This window comes from Strongylocentrotus purpuratus, unplaced genomic scaffold (assembly GCF_000002235.5).
Source record: "Strongylocentrotus purpuratus isolate Spur 01 unplaced genomic scaffold, Spur_5.0 spur5_scaffold_21, whole genome shotgun sequence".
Classification (NCBI taxonomy): Eukaryota; Metazoa; Echinodermata; class Echinoidea; order Camarodonta; family Strongylocentrotidae; genus Strongylocentrotus; species Strongylocentrotus purpuratus.
The window spans coordinates 6,479,893-6,492,039 of NW_022145607.1; the positions used below are offsets into that span (position 1 = coordinate 6,479,893).

The window sequence follows — 12,147 nt, forward strand, 5'->3', positions numbered from 1 at the left end:
TGCAACAAAGTTAAATCTCATATGCACGAGGGCCATGATTTTTAAGAATATTCACAACCCAAGATGTTAGAGCTAGAATGATTCACAATTGATGAGATATCTCTCTGCCCCTCTGCAATCTTGAAACGTTATGAAACCACTCTCTAATTTACTCGGTTCCAGGCAGCTGTCACTTACTTTGTTTCTTACTTTTTAATATGTACTGTGTTCAAGCACTTGAGAGTTTATGGGAGAGTTTTTAATGCTTAAATTAAATCATCTATACATCATCAATTTCATGTGGTTGCAAGGAGAAGTGAGGTTTTCATGCCAAACCATTTCCTCTGCATTCACACGCTCTTTTGTTTCTGTTTCTGTTCTATTCTTTTAATGTGTGTGTTCTCTTAGCTGCCGTTTTTAAAAAGTAGATTCTGTACGAGTACTGTAGGAATATTCAAGCATTTACATGCCTAATGAAATAATTTTCAACATCCACTGGTTCTTAATAATCAGGCATGTCACTGGGAGGTATATTCATCATCTGAGTGTGGTCCATCAAGGGGAGGTCAACAGTTTTTTCTTCTGGATAATGGACAATTATCCACCTGCATTTCCTTTCCCCTTTTGATGGGGTAGCATAGATTTGGCACTTTGATTTGCATATGTCTATTAAATAGTAATTTTCAATCATTTTGGATGGTCATTATCTGAAAAGATGCTTTGATTTCATTATTTTAAAATAATGCCTTCTTAGTTTCCATTTTGTATCTTTGTTCATTTTAGGTATAGGATATTTGATTAACGCTGATGATTTGTGGAATGCAAACTACGTATACATGTATCAGTAAATATTAAAGTATACTTTGCAGTAATCAAAATAGTGATAAAAATAGGAATTCTACATGAGATATATATGCTAATTTCTTTTACTCTGATTTCTCTTAATGTTTTCTTTACCGTTTTCAAACATGTTTGGTTAAGTGCACCACGTATAACTTTCAATTTTCCCTATTATCCCATTAGCGTTGTAAAAAATGTGATTACTAATTTCTGATTTATCTTAACTCTGTATTGAAGCAAAAAGCAACTCCCTTGCCTACTACAACCTGTCATGCCATATCCCTATTAAGAATTTTGCTTGAAGCCATGGAAATTTCATTTTTGAGGCCTGGGCATTTTCATGGTATTATGCCTTTGGTTTCGAAAAGCGCTGCCAGAGGCTGGTGTTTGGGAGTTGTCTACCCTTCGTAGTCAAACTTTGCAGAAATATTTGTATAGATGTGACACCAAATGTATGAGTCATTCATTATTACTGTGAACAAAAAATGTTGTTCTTCATTTTGTGATATACTGAGCCCTTATTCTCCCCCCCCCCCAAGTGGATGACTGTTTTGTTGTTTCACTTAAAATGCTTACCAAGTGCAGTCAACATAAACAAATTTGTATGAACTAGGACATATTCTAATACAAATAGATTATAAGGGGGCTTGTCAAGGCCCACTTCAGTATTTTAGTAACTATTATTGTGAATGCAATTTACAAAACAAGCAGTATGAAAGTGATAAAGCTAGTTGTTTGTTCTTCATATATTTTTTATCTAGTTAAATTTTTACCAAAGAAAGTGATCCCCTGATAAACTCACAAACTCGTTGCACAATATTTAGCATGAATGAGATCGATCAAATTGGCAAACACATTGACAATCTTTTTGAATTTGTGCTCAGTTTTTATTTATATAATGTAAAATATGTTTGTATTTTAACACTATTCTTTTCATTTTTCTCTTCCATTTGTTTTTCTTGTGCAGGAAGCTTTCGTTATTTTGAGAACTACTTTGATATGCCAGGATGTGTGGTGTGTGCCAGATTAGTGGATATCATTGACAGACAGGTACATGTTCCAAATAGACTGTTCTTATAGAATATACTTTTTTGTAAATATAAGGGCCGGGTTTCAGAAAATATTAGTAGATGTTAATGAATGGCAGGACTGACCCTTTCAATGTGATCTTCATCAACATTGATTAAAGATAACTGCAATATAGATAATCAATCCCCTTTCTCCTACTTTTATGTTTAAAGATGTGAAAAATAATTTTCAGTCACTTAAAGATAAAGTTGAGTTCTGGTCATATGGTTGCATTGTGAAAGAAACAGTGTGGAATCGGTCAGAAAAGATGGATCATCTAGCATATGATTATTGGTATGTACTGCAAGGTTCCGGAATCATCAAAATGATAAGAAATTTGGCCCAGTCTTGGTAAAGTTACAAGCACTGTACACAGAAAGATGTATATGGGACTACAAGAACATGTGGCGTAAAAATCTGTCCCGATTTTTATGCTTGTTGCATGCCATATTTAGAGTAATAAGGCATTTGAAGAGACATGCTTTTTAGGGAACATTTTTAATCCGATGTTCTTCTACACTTGCATGATAACAGTGATAAGGCTTACAAATTATTTTTCATCTCTTCCCAGAAATCAACCTTCTAAAAGAAATGATTAAGACAAATTTTAGTAGACTGAACAAATATTATTATTTAAGTTGTAGACTTTGGAAATGGAATTTACTGCTCTTAGTCATATATAAGTAATAAAGGCAGATTTGTTTAAATCTGCGATCTACATGAAACATATCATCATATAACGAGAAAGTGTTCAACAGCAGTAGCATTTTTCACCTTCATCTTACTTTTATTTTCCATTCTTCCCTCACATGTTTTCACTTCCCTAAATTATCGGTGTTCCACCAGGCAGGGAAAAGACAAGAAGAATACACATTTTGGCCAGACGTCCTAGAATGCTTTGGTCTTGTGTATAAAAGAGAAAACTTTGCAGGTGAGTTATGAAAATAAAAGCACTGCTTCTTGCCCATTTTATTTCCTTTCTGTTTCTTTTAGATATGATTTGATATTTGACTAAAGGCAGAATTTTGTTCTGGTGGGATTATCATCCATTCAAATATATGTTATTACTAAATGTACTTTGATATTTGAAATGGAGTGTAGCTTGCAAGAGCTTTTCTCATCTATGAATGCAGTATTAGTGTAAGATTCCCATCAAAACAAAATTCAAACCTTTGTTCATTACTTTTGGTTCTTTCTTTTTAATTGTTAGTTGTATTGTTATTGTTTTTCATTGCATCTCATAGATAATATAGGAGGATATTTCCCAGCCTACAAAAGTGATCCATTGAAGTACGTTGAACCCTGCAGTGATGCTGTCAAAGGCTGGTTCAAGAAGCTAAAGGATGCTGGGAAGGTCACTTTCCTTCTTACAAGCTCTCATGTGGATTATGCAGAGTCTCTGCTGGAAAATATACTGGGGTAAGACCGTAATATACATCTATGTAAAAAAAAACAAGGAAACAGACATGGAAGTGAGTTGGCTCAGTGGAAAACACTCTGTCCCTCAGATAGGACGTTTAATTGAGGCCTTGTGTACTGGATGGTAAAGACCTTTACCTGTTAAGAACCCTGACGTACTGATCCACCTGCATATCCCAATCGGGTATTTCAGGTGGAGAGACTCAAGGGTCATAGTAATTGAGTTCTCTTTCCCTCTCTCAGGCACAGGCAACACCTAATACTCAATGATAACAATGTGATTTTTTTCACAGAATTTTACTTGCAAGATGTACATCAATAAATGAATCGCTTTTGATATCAGTAACAAAACTTAGCAATGATAGATGTACCCTGCAAATTGAATAATACAGAAGTGATTTATTTGAAAATACTGCATTTCGGTGCAAACTTTTTTGGTTCCCATTTTACAGTAAAAAACTGGAACAATTAGTTTTACATTTGCTTGATGTATGCATTTATTTGATTTTATCATTTTGCAGTAAAGACTGGCAAGAATACTTCCATATTTCCATGATGTATGCGAGGAAACCGGGATACTTCACAAAAGAGCAAACAGAGAGGCCTTTCTATTCTATTGGTTAGTACTTAAGTAGTCACAATGTTTATAGATACTTGTTCTTACAGTATTGCCATATATATATATGTATATTTCCATTGTTTAATGGTTATTAAAGGGAGGTAGTGATGCCATTATGATACTGACATGGGTAAGACTGGCAGACTTGAAGTCATCAATTCAACATCAATAACATGTATGAATTGATTTCAAAGTTCTTTGCTGCTTTCTTTAAAAGAGAAAATGAAATGTTTTCTTTTTTAAATTACACCACATATTGTCACCAAAGATGGTATTGACCAGTTATTAAATTTACTGCAGAAAATACCTTTTTCATATGTTATCTGTTGCACAAGACCCTTATTTTACCTCTTAGTATGATGAATATAAATTACTTTTGGTAGAATATGATTTTTTCCATAGGCTACAGTTTTCAAGGTGTTTATTTTGGAATACCATGCCTAGGTGCATTGTATTTATATGTGAAGGATGTAGCACTCTATCAAGTTAGATAAGAAAGGCAATCAATTGGGAGCTAATAGCCCATCTTTTTCATGGGGTGGTTATCCACCATTTCAGCGGCACTTGCTCCTTGCTTCATCCTCTCAAAATCAATTATAGGGTAAAGGATGGGGGCTGCGATTCTATTTGATTTAATGTAAATTGTTTCCTATGGCATTAGGTCCAAAATTCAAGTACATGTAGAGTATTACAATGAAGGTCAAAGTAAGAAGTTCAGAAGGTTAATTTCCCATGACGTGTTATCATCAGAACATTTATCGTCCAATCCAATTCATTACTACAAAATGCATGGGTTTTTTGTGTCTGTTTTTATAACATCAATATCTGCAAGAGTTTTAATATGATAAAGCCTCCTGTTGAATAGTTACATGGTGTTAATATCATGAAAAAAAGATCTTACATACATGTATTTCTTTCTATCATGTAAATGCATTGATACATTCAAGTATTTTGTTTATCATTAATTGTTAGTTGACAACAAGGAGGGAGATGAAGTCAGTGAAATCCAGACTGGTGGCAAGTACCTCCAAGGCAGTATTCATACATTCAATTCATACCTCAAGAAAATGACTGGCAAAGAAAACCCAAAGGTTCGTAATATGATATCGTAATCTTATAATTTGTTACTCTTGGAATTGTAAAGCTCAAGTTAATTTACTTGTAATACGTCCAATATTTATCAATCGATGTATCACAGGATATTCCGTTTGGAATGTCAGTAGTCAGAGGATAAATTTTCTTGCTTGTGAATCTATTTTACTTTTTGTATTTGGAAACTGGAGCACTGGACTAGACTTTGTAAAGAGGTCAGAGCAAGCTCTCATGATAAAAAATGATGGATGTGCATTTGACACCATCGACCACCATATTTTACTTAAAAAACTGTACCATTACGGTATACGCGGTATACCTCATCAGTGGTTTTCTGATTATTTGTTTAATAGAAAACAATATGTGGTGGTCGATGGTGTCGAATCTGATTATATGGATGTAAATACTGGAGTTCCGCAAGGATCGGTTCTCGGACCACTTTTATTTATCATATATATTAACGATATAATCAGTTCATCCAAATTACTTATGTTTTCATTATTTGCTGATGATACGGTTGTATATTATTCTCATTCTAATGTAGCATGCTTAGTTTCTAATTTAAATGAAGAGTTAATAAAATTGAATGATTGGTTTAAATGTAATAAATTATTTTTGAATTATGAAAAAACAAAATATGTAATTTTTCACACAAAGAAAAAGAAAGTTCCAAATGTCACCAATCCTGTTAAAATAGCGAATGTAAATATTGAACGAGAACTAAGTGTTATTTTTTTAGGTACTAATATTGAAGAAACTCTAGATTGGAAATGTCATATTGATTATGTTTGTTCTAAAATTTCTAGAAGTATTGGTGTTTTATCTAGACTAAAGAATTTTCTCCCAAGGAACATATTAATGAAGATTTACAATGCAACACTTCTTCCCCACTTAAATTATTGCAATATCATTTGGGGTAATACTTACAAAACAAAACTGTTCAAGATTTATATGTTACAGAAACGTGCAGCTAGGTTAATAACAAATGGTCATTATATGTCTCCAAGTTTACCATTATTTATTAAACTGAAAATTATTCCTGTATATGATTTGATCAAACTTAATACATGTATATTTATGTTTAAATTTCATAAAAACCTGTTACCATCTGTTTTTAATAATATGTTCCAAACAAATTCTTCTGTTCACAATTACCCCACTCGTCAACGTCTAAATTTACATCACCCACTCTGTCGTTCAACTTTAATGTATAATTCTATATCATTTGTTGGGGTACGGGAGTGGAATTCCTTGAATTATGACCTAAGATCCAGTTCTACAATTACCAGATTTAAATCAATGTATAAAAAAAGTATTTTTCAATCCATGCTTGAGTAAGTACTTCTCTTTCCCATCTTTTTTCTACTTTTATCTCTTTCTGCCCTATTTTCGCTTCCTTCTATTCTTTCTCTGTAACCTTTATGAACGTGCGTGTGTGTTGATGTACGGGTGCGTACTTGTATTATTTAAGTCCTTTACTTTGTATTGTTAATTTATGTGCATTATCTTGTTATTGTTTGTTTGCAGGGCCCCGATTACAAGCAGATTTCTGCTTCTTAGGGGTCCTAACCATTATATTGTATATTGTATATTGTATTTTCATTGTAAATTGTTTTTATACTGGTTAAATAAATGAAATGAAATGAAAATGAAATGAACCGCCAAACCCCACCTGGGACGGTACCAGATGAATTAATGGATTTGCAAAACAATGAAGACAATTTTCATGAGCAGAAAGAAAATGGAATAAAAGAGAAAGAAAACGTTGAGATCTCTATGTATCTTAGACAAACATTAATCAGTTTCAGAAAGGCTTCATCTTTTCTTTGCATTTGCTCTGCTTCTCTCTCTCGTAGGTCGCATACTTTGGTGACAGTGTTCGTTCTGACGTCCTCCCTCCTCAGTCTGTTGGATGGCATCCTTTCCTCATCCTGGAGGAAATGGAAGCAGAAGGCCTGGGAGAAGAACCAATGGGCGGGGAACAGACAGATGGCCCACCCATTAAGAGAGGGAAGATCACAGTGAGTTATTCAAGATTCCAACACAATATTTTGTTTGTCAATAGTTTTTTTTTATTGATTCCAAACAATACAAATAAATTTTTGAAATGAAATACAGTTAATTTTCCATGACATGAATTCAAAACATTTTCATTAGATAGATTGTACAATTGATGAAAACAAAAATAAAATCAGTTTTAACGTAAAACAAATAACCCAATCAAACCAAACACACGACTACACCCCCCCCCCCCCACAATGCGACACACACACCACCCGACCACACTTCCACAATATAGGTGTATGTTCTGGAATATAACCCCACACCCACCCTACTGTCACACATAAACATACCCACACACACAAACACACATGTATCCACACAGCGAAAATTGTTCTGGGATACAATGATTAACTTTCTCTATGCAAAAATGACAATTCATCCTAACCCTACACTAACCCTACCCCTATCCTGTAGCCATTACCTTCTCAATCCCAGTTTCATTTTTACATATTATGTCAATTTCAGCAATATCCAGTGTATATTACATGTAGATGCAGTTTTCTATTGCTGTAATTATAGGAATCGGTTGGTAAACATGATATAGACCGATGGTTCAATGTGCAGAGACTAGATCATGACAGCAAAGTCCCAAGCATAATAGTTTGTGATTCATGATTAGTTGTTATCAAACAGTAGATGGCACTCTTTCTGAATAAATTGCCTTCTTTGTGGGTAATGTTATATTCAATTACAAAAAATAGTATGTTTGTTATGTATGCATGTGTAATGCATTATAAAATGTCATGTTTTCTAATTTTGCACCCATATGCTCGATCAAGCTTTAAAATGATGTATTCTTACATACTGATTTATTTTTATTTATTTGCAAATGTTATGTAACTGCAGTTATTTGACTTATACTGATGATTCCTTTTGTATTACTTCATTACTGCTCCTTTGTAACTTTCAGGGTCCATCAACAACAGAGAAAGAGTTCATTACATCAAGCATGTGGGGGTCTTTCCTCACTGACCAAACAGTTCTAAACATACCTGATGGAAGTGTTCACACTGGAGGGGATGAGCTGGATGGTCAGAGTGATGCAAATGGGCTGGGTGATAGTCAATTCCACAGTCTGAACACACTGTGGGGATACTTCATCCAGACCTATGTAGATGTGGCTATCCCACAACTTGACTATATTGCAGGTATGTGTATGTAGCATTATAAGTTTTATCAGAAAATGTTATTGGTTATGTCAAGACATTTAATCGTTTTGTGGGTGTCATTGTCTAGCAAGATGGTGTTTGTTTTTAATCATTTGACTTACATTTGTGCTTGGTTTAGGAACTAAGACTGTAGCAATCTCTACAGCACTTCTTCAAATCTGCCCTAAAAGTAGAAATCCATAGACAAATTTTGCAAATCACTTATTACTCGCAAATTTAACAACACAAGAAAATGTTTCAAGCAAGTATTATGTAAGACGTCAAAATCACTAATAAAAGTAAGCCCCATTGCATGTCGCAAACATCTATACATGATGGCCTGAGCTGTAACCTGGTCATGCAGCGCAGTTTGAGACCCATCTTATTGTAATGTGGGCACTTTTATTCCTCCGAAAATAATTCTTATGTTAAGATGATTCATGATCTGTGAAAATTGAATGAAGATTACTGAAAATTATAGAATGAGTAGTGGTTGTTGCTTTAAGCAAATTTTTACAATGGCAAATTTGTACTTGAATCCTTGATCAGTGAAAAATATCTTTACAAAATATTTTCTGATACGATGTACCTTAAAGGTAACCTGCAGGAAGACATAAACACATTTGACATATTGCTAACCTTTTTCTGTGGTGTCACCTTTTACAGATCTTCCACTCGACCACCAATTCAGTACTTTTGCGGATGCTTCTCATCGTTCCGCAGGGTTCTATCCGCAACCTCCACAAACTCTCCAGAAGATGTGAAGTCCACCGAATAATACAGTACTTATATTCAGTGTGTTATTATGTCTACCATTATTCATTGACGTTGTCTGGTATTAATTGAATGTTCATCCAATTTTGTGATTGTAATGAGAATACATGAACTTTTAGAATATTTATTTCAGGTTATGTGTAACCCCAGATTTATTGTGTTCTATTTTTATTGTAAGAAATGAATACTCATATCATCTTTTCTAATTGTTCACATTTTCAGGGAATGATGATACAATTGTAAATAAAGATTTTGTCTTCACCTTTGCAATTCCCCTTACATGCTTGCATATAAATGGTGCATATTTTTTTTAAATAGGAAAAGGTCTTAGGGATTGGAGATGGTGCACACATTTTTTTCCAAATACATGTAAAGTGTTGTAAAGTGCATTGAGGTATACATGTAATGTGCTTTGTCAATGTGAACTATTATTATCATTGTAGATTATCACAATCCCCTCCCCCCCCCCCCCCCCCCAATAGAACAGTGAAATAAAAGTAAAACGGCAACTAACTTTAGGTCAGGAAGTTATTCAATTCTACTATTGAAGAACAAAATATTAGTAGTATTTACCCTGTTTAAAGGTAATACAAAGTTTTGGAAAATTTTGAAAATTGGGTGGATAGTGATTCTTTACAATTTTGGTATTTTTGGATGCTGCTGTGAATGTATTATAAGCACTAAAAAATTTAGCTCCTAAAACACTTCTGCTTTTTTTTTGAGAAAAAATTAACATACACCGGTGCTCCCGATAAATTTTTATGAATTTCAAATCGCGCCTACAGCCATACAGCTGCGACCATGAAAATTTCAGAATATGTAGTTGTGAAATATAACTTCTAAACAGGAATAGCTAATCGTTCAATTTTAGTCAAGAAACATTGTTTTATAGCTTAATCAATATGTTGACCATGGGAGGGAGCTATACAACATAAAGAGTTATTATTTACAATTTCATAGCTTTAGACAACGATCACTAAATATTGTAGGATCGCATATGCTTCCAATATGTTCATTCAAACCAAATTCATGACCCCATACCAAAACTTTTATTACAGGGGAGAGTAGAGTAAGCGTGTGTTTCGTAAAGGCGATTTTATTTTGTGCATAGTTTAGAGTAGATTAATCTTAATGAGATGGCTGGATCACTTCTTTGTTCTTCGCCTATGTTGCGGCTTCTTTCATAGACTGTCCAATGCAATGTGATTTTCAGTGCTGTGTATTTTTTTAATTTAGATTAAGTTGTGGAGTTAGTTTTAATTGCTTTTATTATGTGTTGGTATAAGTTTGTTCCTTTGTAGTGCCTATTTTTTAAATCATTTATTCATTCTGAGATGCATTTAACAACTTGATTGACCCACCAGAGCTCTTAGTTAGTCTTCTGTTTCACCACATTTATTGCACTGTTTGGTGATGCTATTCGCATTTTGCAAAGAAAAAGAAATGAATGTAGGATGGGAAAAGATGAGATAAAACAGAAGAAGGAAAACGGTAGAAATAAGAACAAAGAAGAGAAGTGAAGAGAGCTCCCCCATCCCCGGAAAATAAAGAAATATATATAAAAAATAATTACAAAACTACTAAATTGATTACTCAAACCCTATTGACTTTAAACATAAAACAGAGTTGTTTTTATATAACTATTTATGTCTTTGTTTATTAAAGATTATCAAATGTATAATATTTTTTGGTGAATATTTACTTTAGTGTACAACCCCTCGAAAGATGTGTCAAACCATGGCATATTTCCCCTACTAAAGTGATCATGTTACTCCCTGTATTATAGAATCATTAATGCTATGAAATAGCTGATTTGGCATTACATTTTAATATTTTATTCTTGTATTGCAAATGTAACTCCTTCCTATGTTTTGATACAGCATTTTGATTGACATCACAACCCACTTCGTTGGTGTTTTTGTTGCTACCAATCTATGATATGCATGAGAGATGAATAATGAGCTAAATGTCAAGAACAAATGTGAATAAATTCTTACCAGAAGAATGTACAGCATGGTGGTTAAAAGTGTGATTTGTGTGTCGTATACTGGAAAGATGAATGAATCTGAAATTTTGTGTGAGTGAATCATTATGTCATTTTGCATTAGTTGGATCTGTTGACTCTGTATATGAAATTTACTGAAATTTTAGTAAATCGTTTATGCAGAAATCTTTGCTAAGCCTATCCTTCCTTTTTAATAATGTTATAAAATGTTAGTTTCGTTTTTATATCATTGTCTTCAACATCTCGCTTTGTCTTGTAGAGAGTACTTCAAAACTGTGCATTATAAAAGATGATTGATGGGAGTTGATATGAATATGTAAAGGGGATTTTAAGTAGCGAGTAATAGCTGGTTGAGAGAGAGAGAGAGAAAGTGAGAGAAAGAGAAGATTTATGGGGGAGTTAAGATAACCCAGCTTCCTCAAAATATCTCCGAGCAAATTTGATTAAAAGATGGCTGTCCGTGTTCAGGAAATCTGAATTATTTCCTGTTTCATGGGGAGCCACGTTATATTCACAAAAGGCACCTATGAATATTTTGAATTTTTGCTAATCTCATGTTAACCTTAATTTTGTAACCCTCATTTTTGTATGTGCTTTTGAATTTTAAGCGAATAAAGAACATGAAATAACAAAAAAAAAATGAAGTACCATTACACCACATGAACAAAATGAGAGCAAAAGCTACTTAAAATTCTGCTGTCTCATTAAGTTTATTATAGAATTGTTTCCAGTTTACATCACATACAAAAGAGGTCAAGAGGACTTTCCTTTCTATTTTAAAGGACACGTATCATTACGTTTTCAGTATACTGTACAATACAATTATTAGTCGTCACTTGATTATCTTGCAAATATATCGTCTTAAATAAAATGGGTATTTATAAACCATTAAAAAGAGGGTTAGAGCAACTTCTGATTTCGGGTTTATATGGGTTACATTTCAGTTTGATATTGAACACATCATGAATTGAAAAGCGGAAAGGAAATGTAAAATGTTTATTTGATATCATACCTTATTACACACTGGAAAATTGAATTATTATTAAGGAGCATACCATTTAACAAATGGCCTTTTATTATAAATTTCTCTTTCTTAAATTTGTTATCAGTGCGAAGGAATTCTTCAGGTTAGTCACCTG

General features: G+C 33.4%; 1 protein-coding gene across 1 annotated transcript; it reads left to right on the top strand.

Moving 5' to 3' along the window:
• The first annotated feature begins 1,760 nt into the window (after positions 1-1,760).
• On the top strand, positions 1,761-9,482 carry LOC115928230 (5'-nucleotidase domain-containing protein 1-like). The gene is made up of 8 exons (XM_030995215.1): positions 1,761-1,869; positions 2,734-2,818; positions 3,132-3,306; positions 3,828-3,925; positions 4,898-5,016; positions 6,874-7,038; positions 7,992-8,229; positions 8,896-9,482. Exons 1-8 carry the CDS (start codon positions 1,819-1,821, stop codon positions 8,991-8,993), a joined length of 1,029 nt encoding a protein of 342 aa, XP_030851075.1. The 5' UTR covers positions 1,761-1,818; the 3' UTR covers positions 8,994-9,482.
• The last annotated feature ends 2,665 nt before the right edge of the window (positions 9,483-12,147 follow it).